The 19,806-nt window shown below is 45.3% G+C and overlaps 1 protein-coding gene across 1 annotated transcript in view; it reads left to right on the forward strand.

The window, feature by feature from the left end:
* Maml1 (mastermind like transcriptional coactivator 1) overlaps positions 1-19,806 on the forward strand; it is a 53,346-nt gene that overhangs the window by 15,073 nt on the left and 18,467 nt on the right. The window contains exon 2 of the mRNA XM_004666614.2: positions 16,488-17,900. Within this exon, the coding sequence (XP_004666671.1) occupies positions 16,488-17,900 (1,413 nt within the window). The remainder of the gene's footprint in view (positions 1-16,487; positions 17,901-19,806) is intronic.

Consider the following 19,806-nt stretch of genomic DNA (forward strand, 5'->3'; position numbering starts at 1 on the left):
AAGGAAAGATAAGGAAATCCCACTGTAGAGGTAAATGATCCCAGCAATTGAGCCCTGCTGAAGCAATGCAAGCCCAGAGGTGGACTGCTCACTACAACTTACTTCTAGGGGCCATCATACATACATATATTTTATAAGCCAAGAGGAGAGAGAGAGAGAGAGGGAGGGAGGGAGCGCGCGCGCGTGCGAATGGGCACAGCAGGGCCTCTAGCCACTGCAGATGAATTCTACATGCATGCACCACTTTGTGCATCTTGTTTTACATGGGTGTTGGGGAATTGAACTCAGGTCACTAGCCTTTTCAGGTAAAAACCTTAAATGCTCTGGACGTGGTGGCACACACCTTTAATCCCAGCACTCAGGAGGCAGCGGTAGGAGATTACATAGTGAATTCCAGGTCAGCCTGGGCCAGAGTGAGACCCTACCTCAAAAAATAACAAAAAACCTTAACTGCTAAGTCATTTTTCCAGCCCGGGAGGCAGGGACATTTGTTTAACCCAAGGAAAAGCATCTGAATGCCTACCTAGCAGGCCTGAGATGTGGACCAGCCCCTGAATGTGTAGTGAAATATGGCCAGAGGGAGGGGCCTCCTGTGTCCCTTCAACTATTAAGCTTCTAAACCCACCATGCCCTACTTCCAGCTATGAATGACATGCATGTCCCTTAACAGCATGAAGAGAAAGATCCTTGTCAGCACATGGTTAAGACAAGCAAAGTACTGTCTAGAAGCTAGGCCAAGCCCTCCTAGGAGGTGGTACTAATGCAGGATTTTGGAGTTCTGAGGTGGTCCCCTAATTTATGAACCCAATTTTGGGTCCTGTCCAATTTTCAACAAAGAATTGAGTTTAGAGGAAGCATCCACGTGGTAGTTTCAGAGACCAGAGGAAAAATTTTATATATATATAATTTAAATTAAGAAGTTTCTCCAAATCAGAAGTTACCCCAAAGTATGAAGCAGAGACAAGCAGAAGAACTACCCAGACCAAGAAGCAGTATTCTGCGCTTCCTTGCAACCAACCAAGCTTGGAAGTGCTGGGGTATCACCACCAGACCAGTGTATCCCTGTGACCAGAGCATGCAAGGAGTAGAGAGATAGACTGGAAAACAGCACTGGCAGACCTTTATAGTTGATTGAAAATATATTCTTTCACCAAATTCAGGTGTGTAAAGGGGAAAACCAACTAGTTTGTACATTTGAAGGAGCAGGCTTCAGGGCCAGTCCACCTGGGTAGTGCAGGTCACCTATCTAGGTAGTGTGCTAGACTGGGTTGTGGGGTTCAGGGAGCTGTTGTAGATTGCTCTTGATCAGACAGAGTTCCATTCTTGCCAGGGTGAGGTGGCATCAGTTTTCTTTGGGCCTCAGTTCCTAACCCAAACTGCCAGAAACAGCTAGCTTCTGCCAGATATGTTGGTGCATGCCTTTAATCCCAGCACTTGGGAGGCAGAAGTAGTAGGATCACTGAGTTCGAGGACACCCTGCGACTATATAGTGAATTCAGGTCAAATTGAACTAAAATGAGACCTACCTTGTAAACCCTCTTTCCCCCCCAAAAGAAAACTATATTCCTCCTACTTCTCCTTCAGCACCAGGTTATTTGGCCTTGTTATTCCTTTTTAAAAAAAAAATTTAGGAGAGCAAGAGATAGAGAATTGGAGCACCAGGGCCTCAGCTACTAAAATTAAATTCCAAATGCTTGCACCACCTAGTGGGCATGTATGACCTTCCACTTGTGTTACCTTTGTTCATCTATCTGGTTTATGTCATCAGCTCGGGAGAGTCAAACATGGAGCCTTAGGCTTTGCAGGCAAGCATCTTAACTGCTAAGCCATCTCTCCAACCCTTTATTATTATTTTAATGCTACCCATCCCCCAAAATGACTGATGCTCACCCAAATCAGAGCAATTCAACTGTTAGTTCAGAATCACCCTCAGGCACACTGTTGTAGTCAGGTTCGCATTGCTGGTAGAAATCACCCAACTAAGAGCAGCTTGTGGGAAAAAGAGGTTTATTTATTTTTTTTATTTATTTTTTTTTTTCGAGGTAGAGTCTCACTCTGGCCCAGGCTGACCTGGAATTCACTATGGACTCTCAGGGTGGCCTTGAACTCACAGCAATCCTCCTACCTCTGCCTCCCAAGTGCTGGGATTAAAGGCATGCGCCACCACGCCCGGCAAGAGGTTTATTTTTGCTTACAGGCTTGAGGGGAAGCTCCACAATAGCAGGGGAAAATGATGGTATAAGCAGAGGGTTATGGCACAGAAAGAAAAATCTCCGGATGAACTGCTGCCCATTCAGTTGCAATTGAGAGATTATAACCTTTGAGATTGGGCCAGTTGACCTGCACTGGGGCAATAGGAAGAATGTAGACTCTTTTGAAGGGGCCTGAGTGCTCAAGGAGTGTCCTGTTCTTCAAAGTCCGCTTTATTCCCCCCTGTATTAACAAATTGACTACCTGGTATTATGGAATATAAGAAATGCAGGAAAGAGAGGGCCATTGAATTTGCAACGTTTTGGAAACGGCCATGGCCAGTGTGAAGCAGGTTTGCTGGATGCCTGCATGGAGACCCCATTGAGCCATGAGGATGAACCATGGGTTGCAGTGGAGACCCAGTGGAGATGTCGGGACCACAAGATGGCTGCTAAGGAAAGCTGCCGGCTTCAATGAAGTTTTCCAGGACTGTGAGTAGCTTAGCTGGGGGCCACAGAATTGGAATTGGAATTCCAGAGACTTGTCACTGGCTAGAGTTGTTGGACTTGGAGTTACAGAGTTTAATGTTTGCCTTGTTTTAAATCTTGTTTTGGTTGGATATTTCTTTGTTATGCCCAATGTCGTCTTTTGCAGTGTGAATGTTTATTCTGTGCCATTGTTTTTTTTTTGGGGGGGATTGGTATTATGGCTCAGTTAAAAGATCTTGGACTATGGGAATGTATGAGCATCATTAAAATTGATAAAAACTATGGGGACTTTTAAAATTGGATGAATGTACTGCATTTTACATCACATAAGGTTATCAGTTTATAGGGGCCAGGGACAGAATGTGGTGGTTTGATTCAGGTGTACCCCATAAACTCAAGTGTTGTGAATTCTAGGTTCCCAGTTGATGGAGATTTGGGAATTAATGCCTCCTGGAAGCAGTGTGTTGCTGAGGGCAGGCTTATGGGTATTATAACCATCTCCACCTTGCTAGTGTTTGGCACACTCTCCTATTGCTATTGTCCACCTTATGTTGGCCAGGATGTTATGTCCCACCTCTGCTCATGCCATCGTTTTCCCTGCCATCATGGAGCTTCCTCCTCAAGCCTGTGAGCCAAAATAAACCTCTTTTTCCCCACAAGCTACTCTTGGTTGGGTGATTTCTACCAGCAATGCAAACCTGTCTGCAACACACACCTAGAATAATAATTGGCAAAATTTCTTGGATTTACTCTCCCCATCTAGTCAGGTTGATCCACAAAAATAACCATCACATATAAAAGTGAAACATGAATATATTTGTAGTTTAGATACTCTGTAGTGATGTAGATGGTAGATTGAGGGATCAGAAAGGTGGCCAGCAAGCAGATCATTTAAAATGTAGTTCTTTTTGTCTAAGCAAAAAATAATTCAGAACTAGAAAGTAGTGGAGTGGAAATGGAAGAAAGGCTAGATTCTAGAGATATTTGGATGGTAAAGTGAAATGAACATGGTGATTGATCTTTTAGTAGGAGTCAGAAATGAACTAGTTTCTACAGGGGTAGCCATTCTAGGGGTTGCTAAGAAATTGAATTAAGCCATGGTACCTTTACCAGGGTGACTGCATAGGAGTAGTGAGGGTGTCATTAGATCCAAAACTAACCCACAGTTCCAAATCTGCACAGTTTTTTTTTTTTTTTTTTTTTTTTTTTTTGAGACCCAAGGCTGGTCTCAAACTCACTCTGTAACTCCTGGTTGCCCTTGAACTCACAGAAATCCTCCTACCTCTGCTTTCGGAGTGCTGGGATTAAAGGTGTGCACCACCATGCCCAGCTGCCTTGGTTTTGGGGACAGGATTTCATGCACCCAGGTAGCTTCAAACTTGTTATGTAGTCAAGGGTGACTTTAATTCCTGAGTCTTCTGCTCTGTCTGCTAAGTGCTGGGATTACTGAGTATGTGCTATCCCATTTGCTTTTTTTTTTTTTAATTGAGAAAGCATAGAATACTCTTTTTTTTTTTCAAGGTAGGGTCTCACTCTAGCCCAGGATGACCTGGATCTCACTCTACCCTAGGTTGGCCTTGAACTCAGTGATTCCCCTACTTCAATGCTGGGACCAAAGGTGTGCATGGCCATACCTAGCTAGAATCCCATTTCCAAATTGTGGTATGATTTAGGCCCATGCATGCAGCCTTCATGTGCATACTTTGTACTATACCAGTCTTTTTGTGGTAGGCAGGAGACCACTCCTGGGAGCCATGAAGCTGCAGGTGGGTATTCTGGCTCATAGCCCATCAAATATTCTCTACTGCTACCTTCAAGCCATAGTTGCCTCTGATCCTCTTTCTCCTGGCTCTGTTCATGTAAAATAGTGATAACACTGCCTTTGTGCAGGTTCTGTCTTGTGGGTTCCTGTATCCTCCGGGGCCCAGCCATGGTCCCGGAAGGTGCCCAGGCAACTGGGGTAGGTGAGCGTGTGACGAGAGAAACACTCCCAGGAAATAGTTAAACAGCTCTCTCAGTTTATTGTCAATGAAAATAGGTTTATAAGCATCTGAGGGTGGGGGCAGGACCTTAAGGGGATTGGACATACCAAATTCATTTCTGATGCCTAATTAGCATATGGGGACATTCATTCCAGCAAGTAGGCAATGGCAAGGGGGTGTCAGGTGATCTAGGGTCTCAGGGCTGTGTGAAGACTGCTGGCTGATAAGGAGTTTCCTAGTCAACTGGCCAAAGGTTACCAGGGCTATGGGCAGAGCCTAAGTTCAGGTGTGGTGGGCTTGGAGAAGGAGTGGCCTCTTATAGCCTGGGGGTCCTTAGCCTTCCTTGGAAGCTCAGGCCCCTTTCCTGAAGCCTCTAGCCTGTGCTTGGCAGTGCCCAACACTGCCTAGCACCAAAGAAGTTTTAAAACTCAGGAGTGGTGGCTTGTGTCTTTAATCCCAGCGCTTGGGAGGCAGACGTTGGAGGATCATTGTGAGTTCGAGGCTACCCTGAGACTACATCATGTAGGTCAGCCTGGGTACAGTGAGACCCTACCTTGAAAAACTTTAAAAAAAAAAAATAGGTTCTCAATAAATGTTACTTCTTTTGAGTTTTAAGTGGATATCTATTTTGTTGCAGTTTTGATTCTTTGAGTTTATTATTTTTATGTTTTTATACTTTTTATGTATTTGCAAGCAGAGAGAGAGAGAGAGGGGTATAGAAGAGTGACAGAACGGGTATGCCAGAGTCTCTAGCTACTGCAAATGAACTACAGATGCATGTGTCACTTTGTGTGTGGATCTATGTGGGTACTGGGGAATCAAACCTGGTTTGTTAGGCTTTGCAGGCAAGTGGCTTAATTGCTGAGCCATATCTCAAGCCTTTTTTTTTTTCCTTAGGTTTTTCAAGGTAGAGTCTCACTCTAGCTCAGGCTGGCCTGAACTCCCAGCAATCTTCCTACCTCTGTCTCCCAAGTGCTGGGATTAACAGTGTGTGTCACCCTGCCTGGCTAGTATAAAAAATCTGGCTGCCCATGGAGTTCTTTCTGGTTTGGCAAACTGGTCAATTTCAGCCAAAAGTCAGAATTTAACATCTGGTGACTGAACAGTGATGATGAGCCAAGTTCCGTTTGGGTTTTGGAAAGACAGCCAGCCGAGTGAAGAAGCTGCTCCTGTGCTCATAGCTAGTGGAGACAGACTGGCCATTGTGCAGCCTGGGGTGTGCTAGCTAGAAGGTAGCACAAGAAAGCTATGCAAACTCTGCAGTCACCCTTGGAAACTGTGTCCTCTGCTGTCAAGTGCTAAGGGATGTCCACAGAATCCCTTGTGCTCCTAGCAAAAACTGTTCTCTGCCTGTTGCAGTCAGGTTCGCATTGCTGGTAGAAATCACCCAACCAAGAGCAGCTTGTGGGAAAAAGGTTTATTTTGGCTTATAGGCGCAAGGGGCAGCTCCCCAATGGCAGGGAAAATGATGGCATGAGCAGAGGGTGGACATCACCCCCTGGCTCACATAAGGTGGATAACAGGAACAGGAGAGTGTGCCAAACACTGACAGGGGGAAACTGGCTATAACTCCAATAAACCCGCCCTCAACACTACACCGCCTCCAGGAGGTATGAATTCCCAAATCTCCGTCAGCTGGGAACCCAGCATTCAGAACACCTAAACTTACGGGAGACACCTGAATCAAACCACCACACTGCCCATCTATATCCTTACCCCCATGTACCCACTGACGATACAGACAGGCCTGGCCTCTTGCTGCTTTATCTCACTGTGTTCTCGCCACACATGAGTTGCTAGCAATGTTCTTCTCCCAGAGATCCTTAGCCCAACCCTACAGCCAGGCATCAGCAAAACTTCTAGGTCCTTCCACAACACAAAACCAGAACCTGGCCTCTTTCACCATCTCTGCCACTACCGCCTGAGTCTGACATCGTTTCTTTCTTTCTTTTTCTCAAGGTAGGGTTTTACTCTAGCCCAGGCTGACCTGGAATTCACTCTGTAGTCTCAGGGTGGCCTTGAACTCATAGCAATCTTAACTTTGCCTCTTGAGTGCTGGGATTAAAGGCGTGCACCACCACGCCCAGCCCTGACATCATTTCTAACCTAGACTGCTGTTGTCTAATTGGTCTCCGGCTGTTCCTACCCTCCTGCAGTCTGCTCTCTGCCCCACATGATCCTCCTTTGCTCAGAATCCCATGTTTGTCTATCTCACCCAGAGTCCACAAAGCCCTTACAGTCCGGCCCACCTGGCTGTTTTCTCTCTGGTGACACCTCGTGCTCTTTGTTCCTGTTCTCTGTTGAGCTATATGGCTCCTGCTCATGGGCAGATACCCACCTGCCTTAGCCCTTGCATTGCACTGCAGTGTCTGGGTCTCTGTAAGTATTAGCGTGACTGTCTGTACTTTCTTGCTCAGACTTTATACATGCAGTGAGGCCTTTCCTGAGCTTGTCATTTAAAGTCATCAAGGCAGCAGCCTCTTTCTATGACCCCCCCCCCCCACCGCTTTGGGAGTACTTCTCAGCTGTATAGGTCTAGAAGAGCCAGGTGTTTGGTTTGTTCCCTGCTGAATTCCTCCCTGCCCCCCAGGGCTTTAGACTGTGGCTGGCTTCATCGCCTCTCAATTGATTCATGCCAAAGAAGTTGAAAGTGGGGAGTTTGCTAGAAATAGGAAGGAGTAGGCCCCCCAGGGAGGTGGAAGTAGGATCTGTCTAATATCTTTAGATAGATCTAAGATCTTTAGCCTGGGGCTACAGGCTGAGTTTTTGGTCTGCCTAGGCTAGAGTGAGACCCTTGGGGGTGTGGAGAAAGAAAGGAATGGCAAAAATGGTGAAGTATCTTGTGCAGATGCACAAAAGTGTTTGTGTTGGGCCCTGTGTGCAATAAGTATCCTGCTGCCCAATCCAGACAAGTAATAGACATTCTTGTGTCTTTGGTACCATCCTGAAAACTTAGTCTGAAAGCTAGTTTTTAGGGCTACCCTGTCCTTTAAGGACCCACCAGTCAGGCAGGGTTTGTGTTTGAAATGTGCCTAGACCAAACTGAGTTGTGCTCAAGTCTAAAATGTGTATTTGGATGTTTAAAACTTAGTACAAAAAAGGTTCTATATTGGTTAAATGCTAAAATGAAAATAGAAATTCAGATTTACCTCTTTGTTTTTATTATAATTACTTTTTAAAAAATTTTATTTATTTATTTATTTGAGAGCGACAGACACAGAGAGAAAGACAGATAGAGGAAGAGAGAGAGAATGGGCGCGCCAGGGCTTCCTGCCTCTGCAAATGAACTCCAGACGCATGCGCCCCTTGTGCATCTGGCTAACGTGGGACCTGGGGAACCAAGCCTTGAACCGGGGTCCTTAGGCTTCACAGGCAAGCGCTTAACCGCCAAGCCATATCTCCAGCCCTATAATTACTTTTTTTTATTATTGGGATCTCACTATGTAGCTCAGTCCAGCCTCCAACTCGCAATGCTCTTGTGTCCACCTTCCCAGTGCCTGGGGTAACAGAAGTGCACGTGAGTCTGCTGTACCTTTTTTAAAAAATTTTTATTTTTATTTTTCAAGGTAGGGTCTCAGTCTAGCCCAGGTTGACCTGGAACTCACTCTGTAGTCCCAGGATGACTGGCCTCAAACTCACAGAGATCCGCCTACCTCCTCTGTCTTACAAATGCTCAGATTAAAGGCATATACCACCACACCTGGCAAGCCTTATTTTTTTTTTAATATTTTTTTTGTTCATTTTTTATTTATTTATTTGAGAGCAACAGACAGAGAAAGAAAGACAGATAGAGGGAGAGAGAGAGAATGGGCATGCCAGCGCTTCCAGCCTCTGTAAATGAACTCCAGACGCGTGCGCCCCCTTGTGCATCTGGCTAACGTGGGACCTGGGGAACTGAGCCTTGAACCGGGGTCCTTAGGCTTCACAGGCAAGCACTTAACCGCTAAGCCATATCTCCAGCCCAAGCCTTATTTTTATTGCCTTGTATGCTGCATTAGGTATTTGGCAGGCATAGTGGCACACATTTTTAATCCCAGTATTAGGTATTTTAAGTATTTCTCCTTAACAAATAGATTTACTGACTGACCTTAACTCTCTAATTCATTTGGACAAGTGATTTTAGCTATTTCAGCATGCTTGTCTGTGAAGGGCATCTGGGTACCCTGTTCTGCACCGGGGTTTCAGAAGTCTGTGCATGTTCTGGACTCCAGGACCAATTGATGTTCTTCCAAGAGCTAATGGCAAGGGAGTACTTAGTGGGTGAGGTCTGAGGAGGGACTGGGAAACTTTTTTGCTTTAGCTGTTCTAGAATCAAGGGTAAGGCTCTTGGAGGAGATGGCTAGGTTTGTAGCTTAGTGGGTAGAGTGCTTGCCTAGCCTGCGCAATACCCTGGATCTGCTCCTCAGCACCAGCAGGCTGATACACACCTGTAATCTCAGCACTCAGAAGATAGAGGTAGGAGGATCAGAGGTTCAAAGTAATCTTCAGCTACATACAGAATTTGAAGATAGTCTAGGCTATACAGAGTGAGGCCCTGTCTCAAAAATCAAAATTTTTAGAAAAACCTGAAACCATATACATTAAATAATGTTTTTCCTCCTCTTGGCAGCTACCGTCTATGACTTTTTTTTTAAATTTATTTATTTGAGAGCGACAGACACAGAGAGAAAGACAGATAGAGGAAGAGAGAGAGAATGGGCACGCCAGGGCTTCCAGCCTCTGCAAACGAACTCCAGACTCGAGCGCCCCCTTGTGCATCTGGCTAATGTGGGACCTGGGGAACCGAGCCTCGAACCGGGGTCCTTAGGCTTCACAGGCAAGCGCTTAACCGCTAAGACATCTCTCCAGCCCCCGTCTATGACTTTTAAGTACCTCATACATGGAATCATGCATTATTTGTCCTGTTTTCAATGTATTGTATTTTTGTATTGTAGCATGTATGCTTGTACATGTGTAGATGCCAAAGGAGACCATTGAGGGTCCCTTCATTGCTCATCTGCCAGTTTCCTTGAGACAGAGTGTCACTAATTTCACAAGTCCCAGCGATTCTGTTTTCTGTTTCCCACAGGACTGGAGTTATAAATGTGCATGGCCATATCCAGCTGTTTACATAGGTGCTGGGGAACTGAACTTGGGTAGTCTCAGGCCCTCGTGTTTGCATGGGAAAGTGCTCTTACCTGCTAAGAGGGTGAGGGGAGGCTGGAGATGGTTCAGCACTTTAAAGGCACTTGCTTGTAAAGCCTGACAGCCTAGGTTCAAAGTGGTATGCATGCATCTGGAATTTGTTTGCAGTAGCAGGAGGTCCCAGCATATTCATCCATATTCTCTCTCTGTCTCCCTCCCTCTTTCTTCCTCCCTCCTTCTCCCTCTCTCTCTTTCCTTGCAATTAAATAAATAAAAAATTTAAAAAAAGAGGCCAGGTGTGGTGGTGTACACCTTTAATCCCAGCAATAGGGAAAGGGAGATGAAGAAGGAGGATCAATGTAAATTCAAGGCCAGCCTGGGCTAGAGCAAGACCCTACCTCAAAAAAACAAAACTAAACAAAAGCAAAGCTGATGTATGCATATCAAATTCCTAGTGTTGATATGCTCTAATTACATGCAATACTAGCAGTAGGGGAAACTGAGTGAAAGGCCACAAGACTTTTCTATACTATTGTAATTTTTGGTTAACTATAATTATTTTAAACTATAATGGAGGGCTAGGTGTGGTGGTACGCCTTTAATCCCAGCACTTGGGAGGCAGAGGTAGGAGGATCACCGTGAGTTTGAGGCCACCCTGAGACTACATAGTGAATTCCAGGTCAGCCTGGGCTAGAGTGAGACCCTACCTCGAAAAATCAAATAAATAAATAAATAAATAGAATAAAAATATAATGGGAAGGGTCTGGAGAGATGGCTTAGTGGTTAAGGCACTTGCCTGCAAAGCCAAAACCCAGGTTTGATTTCCCCAGGACCCATGTAAGCCAGATGTACAAGGGGACACATGCATCTGGAGTTCATTTGTTGTGGCTGGGGGTCCTAGAATGGCCTTTCTCTCTTTGTCTGTCTCTCTCTCTCTCTTTCTCTCCCTGTCTATTTCCGTATCTCTCTCTCAAATAAATAAATAAAAATAAAAATAAAAATAAAATGGAGAGATGGCTTAGCAGTTACAGTGCTTGCCTACAAAGCCTAAGGACACAGGTTTGCGTCCCCAGGATCCATGTAAGCCAGAGACACATGGCACATGCATCAGAAGTTTGTTTGCAGTGGCTGAAGGCCCTGGCATCCCTTTCTCTCTGTCTCTCTCCCTCTAATAAATAAATAAATAAGTAAAATTAAATATAAAAAATAAAATAAAAATTGAGCCAGGCATGGACATGCTTTTAATCCCAGCACTCAGGAGGCAAAGATAGGAAGATCACTGAGTTTGAGGCTAGCCTGGTACTACAAAATGAGTCATAGGTTAGCTTGGGCTAGAGTGAGACCATGCTTTAAAATAAGAAAATAAAAGCCAGGCATGGGGGTGCATGCCTTTAATCCCAGCACTCAGGAGGCAGAGGTAGGGGGATCACCATGAGTTTGAGGCCATCCTGAGACTACATAGTAAATTCCAGGTCATCCTAAGCTAGTGTGAGACCCTACCTCAAAAAACTGAAAAGAAAAAAGTAAATAGGTCTGGAGAGATTGCTTAGTGGTTAAGGTTCTTGCCTGCAAAGCCTAAGGACCCAGGTTTGATTCTTCAGTACCCATGTAAAGCAGATGCACATACATCTGGAGTTTGTTTGCCCTAGCATGCCCATTATTTCTCTTTTTCTCTCTGTCTCTCTCATTGCTTGCTTGCAAATAAATAAAATTGAATATAAATAAGGTCTGGAGTAGTGGCTTAGAGAGGTTAAAGGCACTTGCTTACAGAGCGTGCTGGCCCAGGTTTGATTCCCCAGCACCCATGTAAAGCCAGATACACAAAGCGCATGAGTCTGGAATTCATTTACAGTGGCAGGAGGCCCTGGCATGCCAGTACACACACACACACACACACACACACACACACACACACATTCTCTCTCTCTCTCTCTCTCTCTCTCTCTCTGTGTGTGTGTGTCCACATCTTTCTTTCTGTCTCTAATAAATTAAAATATTAAGAAAAATAAGTAAATCAGTGAAATTTTAAATTCTGACTTATAATACAAAAAAAGTATTTTAAAAATTTTAAGGTAATTATCAAACTGCAAAGTTTACTGAAAAATGCATTGCTTTGGAATGAACTTGCCATTTTTCCTTGCCTGGAGAGGAGCCTACAGACATCTTTGTACTCACCATGCTGATGTGTTTGCATTCCTAGTCACTGATGCTATAAAGGTGAAGTTTTTTTATTTTTTTAATAAATATTTTTATTTATTTGCAAGCAGAAAGAGATAGGAAAAAAAAAGACAGAGAGACAGACCGAATGGGCATACCAGGACCTCCAGGTGCACTGGACAGATTTCATCAAACTGTCTGTTTGCCCACAGAGAGGCTTGAAGGTGAAGTGATAGAAACAGGAGCCCTCCAGAGGTGGGGGAGCTGAGATGGCACGTTTAGTAACCTATACTGTTAAGCTCTTCTGCTCCAAGAACTGCTCTGCTCACTATTTGTTTTGTGTGTTTGTATGTGTGTCCATATGTGTGTGGGTGCATATGTGTGCAGGTGTTCATGCAATGTGTATGTGGATGCCAAACTGTCTTCCTCAATCTCTCCACCTTATTTTTAACCTTTTTATTAATTATGAACTTTACTATGTAAACAAATTGTGTATTGGTGTCATCCCTCTTCCCCACCTCCATTCCCTGAGGGTCCTTTTCAGTGGAGTTGTTGTATTCTTCATAATGAACGAATGCATCAATCAGTCTCTGTTGGTAGGGTCTCGCTATGTAACCCCAGGCTGGCCTCAGACTCCCAAATGCTAGAACTAAAGGTATGCAACACCATCTAAACTTTACATACCTTTGTGGGGTGGGGGTACTAGGGAGGGATTGACTGAGAGCCGTTGCACATACACAGCATCACAGAGCTCTCATCCTCATATTTAACTTTTAACTTGCACAAATTGTTCTCCCATCTCTGTTGTAAATGTCTGGAGATTAGACTCTGAGGTTTACTGTCTTTAGAGGCATCCCCTACAGGGCCATGCACATATCAGGAACTCCTACACCTGCCCAAGGCTTAAAGATCTGCCAGAACCACACATCCCACACTCCCCACCCCCTGCCCATCGACACCATTCCAATTAACAATTGTCACTACTTGAGAATATGGCCCAGTATTTCTTTTTTTTTTTTTTTTTTTTTTTTTTTTTAATTTTTATTAAAATTTTAAATTATTATAAAATATATCCCATGGTAATTCCCTCCCTCCCCACCCCCACACTTTCCCGTTTGAAATTCCATTCTCAGTCATATTACCTCCCCATTACAATCATTGTAATTACATATATACAATATCAACCTATTAAGTATCCTCCTCCCTTCCTTTCTCCACCCTTTATGTCTCCTTTTCAACTTACTGGCCTCTGCTACTAAGTATTTTCATTCTCACACAGAAGCCCAGTCATCTGTAGCTAGGATCCCCATATGAGGGAGAACATGTGGCGCTTGGCTTTCTGGCCCAGTATTTCTTTTGGCTAAAAGCAATTGGTATTGAAAAAATAAGTTGTTGCTTTGGTAGTTGTCTGCAGCTGTTTGCATGTGGCTATTGAAAGGAGTGGAAGGTTTTATTATTGTTAGAGCAAAGACAAATTGTGTTTCTAATCCTGGTCAGCCAGCTGACTCATCAAATGCCTTGACCCCTAAGGTGTCCATCTTCCCCTGTAGGAAATGGAAAATGAGCTCTTCTGTTTATGGCCTGCACCTGGCTGTGTGGAACAAAAGAAAACAATAGTGCCAGGTGTGGTGGTATGCACTTCCATCTTGAGAAGCAGAGGTAGGAGGATTGTGTTAGTTTGAAGCCAGCTTGGCACTACATAGTGAATTCCAGGTCAACCTGGACTTCAGTGAGACCCTACCTTGAAGGGGGGGAAGAAAAAAGAAAAAGAAGAAGAGAAAAAAGATTAGAGGATAGCATGATGGCTCATACCTGTGCCCCCCACTTGAGAAGTAGAGGCAAGAGGATTGAGTTTGAGGCCACCCTGGACTATATAGCAATACTATCTCAGAAGATGAGAATGAGTAGGAAAAAAATAGGTATTAAAATTTTAGCTACTGGGGCTGGAGAGATGGCTTAGCAGTGAAAGCACTTGACTGTGAAGCCTGAGGACCCAGGTTCAATTCTCCAGGTCTCAGGTAAGCCAGATGCACATGGTGGTGCATGTGTCTAGAGTTTGTTTGTAATGGCCAGAGGCCGTGGCGTGCCCATTCTCTGTCTTCCCCTCTCTCTGTCTAAATAAATAGAAATAAAAATCTTTTAGAAATACATTAGCTACTTATTTTTTCATTTTTTTTCCCCCGAGTCAGAATCAGTCTCTAGCCCAGGCTGACTTGGAACTTACTCTGTAGCTAGCCCCAGACTGGCTTCCAATTTATGGCAGTCTCCTTCCTCACCCCCTACCCTCCAGGGCTGGGATTAAAAGTATGCACCACCAGAGCTTGGAGAGATGGCTTAGCAGTTAAGGCATTTGCCTGCAAAGCCAAAGGACCCATATTCTGTTCACCAGGACCCGTGTAAGCCAGATGCACAAGGTGGCGCATGTGTCTGGAGTTCATTTGTAGCAACTGGAGGCCCTGGTATGCCCATTCTCATTCTCTCTCTCCCTCTCCCTTTTTCTGCCCCCCCCCCCCCTCTCTCTCTCTCTCTCTCTCTTTTTTAAGTGGGGACTCACTGTAGCACAGGCTGACTGGAATTCACTATGTAGTCTCAGGGGGGCCTTGAATCCCAACACTAAGGAGGTAGAGGTAGGAGGAGGATTGCTGTGAGTTTGAGAGCAGCCTGGAATGACAGAGCGAGTTCCAGGTCAGCCTGAGCTAGAGTGATACCTTGATAAAACCAGGAAAAAAAAAAAAAATTCGGAGCAGGGTTCTCCTGTCTCCATCTTCCCCTAGGTGGCAGTAGGAAACAGAAGAGCCTATAAAGTGGAAGTCCTTAGGTCCCAGAAGCCCTTTTCTTTTCTTTTCTTTTCTTTTTTAATTTTTTTCATTTATTTTTATTTACTTATTTTAGAGCAACAGCGAGAGAAAGAGGTAGATGGGGAGAGAGAGAGAGAGAGGGAGGGAGGGAGGGAGGGAGGGAGGGAAGGAATGAATGGGCGCGCCAGGGCTTCCAGCCACTGCTAACGAACTCCAGACGTGTGAGCCCCCTTGTGCATCTGGCTAACATGGTTCCTGGGGAATCCAGCCTCAAACCGGGGTCCTTAGGCTTCACAGGCAAGCACTTAACCGCTAAGCCATCTCTCCAGCCCAGAAGCCCTTTTCTTAATGTGGGGGCTACCACTGTGTTGTTTACATTTGCTCTGCAGTTCTATTTGGTAGGCATTTTTTTCCAGACCAACTTAGGTACCCATATGGATTTAGAGAAGTGCTCAGCTGGTATTTGTGGAGCTCTGTGTTAATAAATTTAATAGTTCAGAATATCTTGCTGTGGCGAAAAGGATTGTCAGCAGTGTAATTAAGACCAAGAAGTTGAGAATGTTGTACTCCTTAGTGGCCAGAGCTGGTGTCCATGGAGTTCTCTTGGTCAGGAAGACACCCAGGTGAGAGGATACCTGCACTCAGGATGAGAATGGCAGGTCAGTATAGCTCTTCTCTGTATGGAATGCCACATGCCACCCTGTCTCTCTAAAACCTGTTTACAGATAGAATTAGAACTGTCTGGTTTTGAGAAAGGGGCGTACTATATATAGCTCAGGCTGCCTTGGAATTGTCATTCCTTCTTGCCTCAGCCTTCTCCCTCAGTGTGGAATTGCAGGTGTGTAACACTACACACACCACCAGGCTGAAACACTGCAGGTCCTTAGGGTCACTAGGAGGGGACAGGTTTGGTGAATGATGAAATACAGTATGTACTTAGAATAAAAGTTAACAGAAGATAGGGTCTCACTCTAGCCAAAGAATTCACTATGTAGTCTCAAGGTGGCCTGAACTCATGGCAATCTTCCTACCTCTGCCTCCCAAGTGTTGGGATTAAAGGCACGTACCACCACACCTGGCTAGATTGACTTTTTAAATTTTTAATATTTATTTATTTAGAGAGAATGGGCACACCAGGGCCTTTAGTCACTGCAGATAAACTCCAGACACATATGCCACCAAGTATATCTGGCTTACATGGGGTTCTAGGGAATCAAACCTGGGTCTTTCGGCTTCATAGGCAAGTGACTTAACTGCTAAGCCATCTATCCAGCCCAAGCTCCATTCTTTTTGTTTTTGTTTGTTTGATTGTTTTGTTTTTTGACGTGTGGTCTCACTCTGGCTAACATGGAATTCACTATGTAGTCTCAAGGTGGCCTTGAACTCATGGTGGTCCTCCTACCTCTGACTCTCGAGTGCTGGAATTAAAGGCGTGCACCACCATGCCCGGCTCCAAGCTCCATTCTTTAGCAGAGCCTCAAAATAGATGATAATGACCAGCATTAAGTTTATATCCTGCAGAAGTCTGGGGTCTGATGCATTGCTTTCCCATAGCAAATAAGACATTTAATTCTAACTGGTTAGGCACAGACTGGGTTGGGAGAAGCAATGCTCTAAGGGGAATTGGAGGTGTGACTCCACTGGAGGGCACTACAAGGGTTCAAGTTCCTGGTTTAAGTCACTGTTGGAAGCAGAGGCCACCTTAGGCAAGGAATTATATACCTGTCCATCTTTCCATTGTCTTTCAGCATCTTCATGATACAGTGAAGAGGAATCTTGATAGTGCTGCCTCCCCTCAAAATGGGGATCAACAAAATGGCTATGGAGATCTCTTTCCTGGGCACAAGAAGACCCGCCGGGAGGCCCCTCTGAGTGTTACTGTGTCTGCCAATGGGCTACCTCCAGCCTCGCCCCTTGGCCAGCCTGACAAATCTGGGGCTGATGCCCTCCAGTCTGGTGGGAAGCACTCTCTAGGGCTAGACACTATCAATAAAAAGTGCCTGGCAGACACAGGCCTCCACCTGAATGGAAGCAGCAATCCCAGTGAGTCATTTCCTCTGAGCCTGAACAAAGAGCTGAAGCAGGAGCCTGTGGATGATCTGCCGTGCATGATTGCTGGGGCGGGAGGCTCTATATCGCAGAGCAACCTCATGCCAGACCTCAACCTTAATGAGCAGGAGTGGAAGGAGCTCATTGAAGAGCTGAACAGGTCAGTACCTGATGAAGACATGAAGGACTTGTTTACTGAGGACTTTGAGGAAAAGAAGGAGCCAGAGCCTTCTAGCTCTGCCACACAACCCCCCTTGGCCCAGGACATGAATATCAAGACAGAGTTTTCTCCAGCAGCCTTTGACCAGGATCAATTAGGCTCTCCACATGTACGGGCTGGGTCTGCAGGGCAGACCTTTTTAGGGCCTTCATCTGCCCCTGTGAGCACAGATTCCCCGAGCCTTGGTGGCTCTCAGACCCTGTTCCACACCTCTGGTCAACCTGGGGCAGACAATCCTAGTCCAAGCCTGATGCAGGCATCAGCTCAGGCCCAGAATGCACAAAGAGCCCTCGGGAGTGTGGTGTTGCCCAGCCAGGGGCCAGGAGGCGCTTCAGAGCTGTCCTCTGCCCACCAGCTCCAGCAGATGGCTGCTAAACAGAAGCGTGAACAGATGCTCCAGAACACACAACAAGCTGTCCCAGCACCCACCCCAGGCCAGATGTCAACATGGCAGCAAACGGGACCTTCCCACAGTCCCTTAGATGTTCCTTACCCCATGGAAAAGCCTGCCAGCCCTCCTGGCTACAAGCAAGACTTTGCCAACTCCAAACTACTCATGATGCCTGGTGTGAATAAGAGTTCCCCTCGGCCTGGCGGCCCCTTCCTCCAACCTGGCCATGTGAACCTGCTGAGTCACCAGTCACCAAGTAGCTTGAATCAGAACTCTGTGAATACCCCAGGCTCTGTTCTGGACTATGGCAATACAAAACCCCTTTCTCATTACAAAGCAGACTGTGGGCAAGGAGGTCCTGGGTCTGGCCAGAATAAACCAGCATTGATGGCCTATCTTCCTCAGCAGCTGCCTCATCTGAATAATGAGCAGAACCCTTTGTTTATGATGAAACCAAAGCCAGGAAACATGTCCTTCCGATCATTAGTTCCACCTGGCCAGGTAAGTACATGCCTTCTCACATTAGGGAAGTTCCATGTTAAATTGGGAGCCTGTCGAGGTAGTTTTGGTAATGGAGGGAAGCAGAAGAAGATTTTATGTAATACTGGGATCCAACCAGGGCTTCATGCCCGCTGGGAATATGTTCTACAAAATAAGCTACATCTCCAGACCCAGGATAAGTTTTAATTTTTTTGTTTTATATTTATTTATATATTTGGAAAGTGACAGACAGAGAAAGAGGCAGAGAGAGAGAGAGTGAGAAGAATGGGCACACCAGAGCCTGCAGCCACTGCAAACTAACTCCAGACACATGGCTAACGTGGGTCCTGGGGAATCGAGCCTTGAACCGGGGTTCTTAGGCTTCACAGGCAAGCGCTTAACCGCTAAGCCATCTCTCCAGCCCCAGGATTAGTTTTAATTGTTGTTTTCTTTGGGGTTTTTATTTTTCTCCTTGTGTATGTGCATGCCCATGTATGTGTCCTTGCAGTACCCTATACGCTCACTTTCAGTGGTTAAGGGGGGGGTGGAGTTGCTTGCCTATAGCCAAGGTGGAATGCCAGGTGTTCTGCACTGTCACTCTTCCTTCTGGTCTTGCTTTAAGTCAGAGTCTTTTTTACAAATATTTATTTATTTGACAGAGAAAGATGGAGAGAGAATAGACATGCCTGGGCCTCCAGACATGTGCTCCCCCTTGTGCATCTGGCTAACATGTGTGCCCTGGGGAATTGAATTAGGGTCCTTTGGTTTTGCAGGAAAACACCTTAACCACTAAGCCCTGGAGTCTTTTTACTGTTTCTGGAGTTGTGGGGCTTAATTCTTAATTCTTGGTTATCTCCTCCCCTGCAGGAGCCCAGGGTTTTATATGGAAGTTTCGAGATTTGAATTTGGGGCAGTCTCAGGCCCCATTAGGCCCTCATGTTTGCTCAGGAAGTACATTTGACTGCTGAGCCATCTCTCTAACCTAGGTTTGGAGGCAGGATTTCACTGTAGCCCAGACCGACCTAGAAATCACTCTGTAGTCCCAGGCTGGCCTCAGATTCACGGTGATTCTCCTGTTTCAGCTTCCAGAGCACTGGGATTAGATACATACCACCACACCTGGCAATTGACTTTCTTTTTATTTATTTAAATATATTTTTTAGGGCTGGACAAATGGCTTAGCAGTTAAGGCACTTGCCTGCAAAGCCTAAGGACCCAGGTTTAATTCCCCAGTACATACATAAGCCAAAAGCACAAGGTGGCACATTCGTCTAGAGTTCATATGCAATTGCTCGAGGCCCTGACAAGCTTATTCTCTCTTTCTCTCTCTCTCTGAAATAAATAAAAATAGAAAGAAAAACAATATTTAAATATATTTTTGATTTTTTGTTTGTTTGCTTTTTCAAGTTAGGGTCTCATTATAGCCCAGGCTGACCTGGAATTTACTATGTAGTCCCTGGGTGGCCTTGAACTCTCAGTGAATATCCTACCTCTGCCCCCCAAGTGCTGGGATTAATGGCGTGTGCCACCACACCTGGCTCTAAGAGAGAGAGGCACAGGCAGATACATATAGAGAGAGAATGGGCTCACCAGAATCTTCTGCCAGGGCAAATGACCTCCAGATGCATGCACCACCTTGTGCATATGGCTTTATATGGGTAGTGGGGAATCAAACCCAGGTCATTAGGCTTTGCAGGCAAGTACCTTAACTGCAGAGCCATCTCTTCAGCCCAATTTTCATTTTATTTTTTATATAATTTTATTTATTTATCCTCCTACCTCTGCCTCCCTAGTGCTGGGATTAAAGGCGTGTGCCACCATGCTGGGCTCAATTTTTAAAATGGGCTGGGCATGGTACCTCATATCTGTAATCTCAGCACTCCAGAAGCCAAAGCAAGTGGATGGATCACTGTGTGTTTGAGGCCAT

This window comes from Jaculus jaculus, chromosome 6, assembly GCF_020740685.1.
Source record: "Jaculus jaculus isolate mJacJac1 chromosome 6, mJacJac1.mat.Y.cur, whole genome shotgun sequence".
Classification (NCBI taxonomy): Eukaryota; Metazoa; Chordata; class Mammalia; order Rodentia; family Dipodidae; genus Jaculus; species Jaculus jaculus.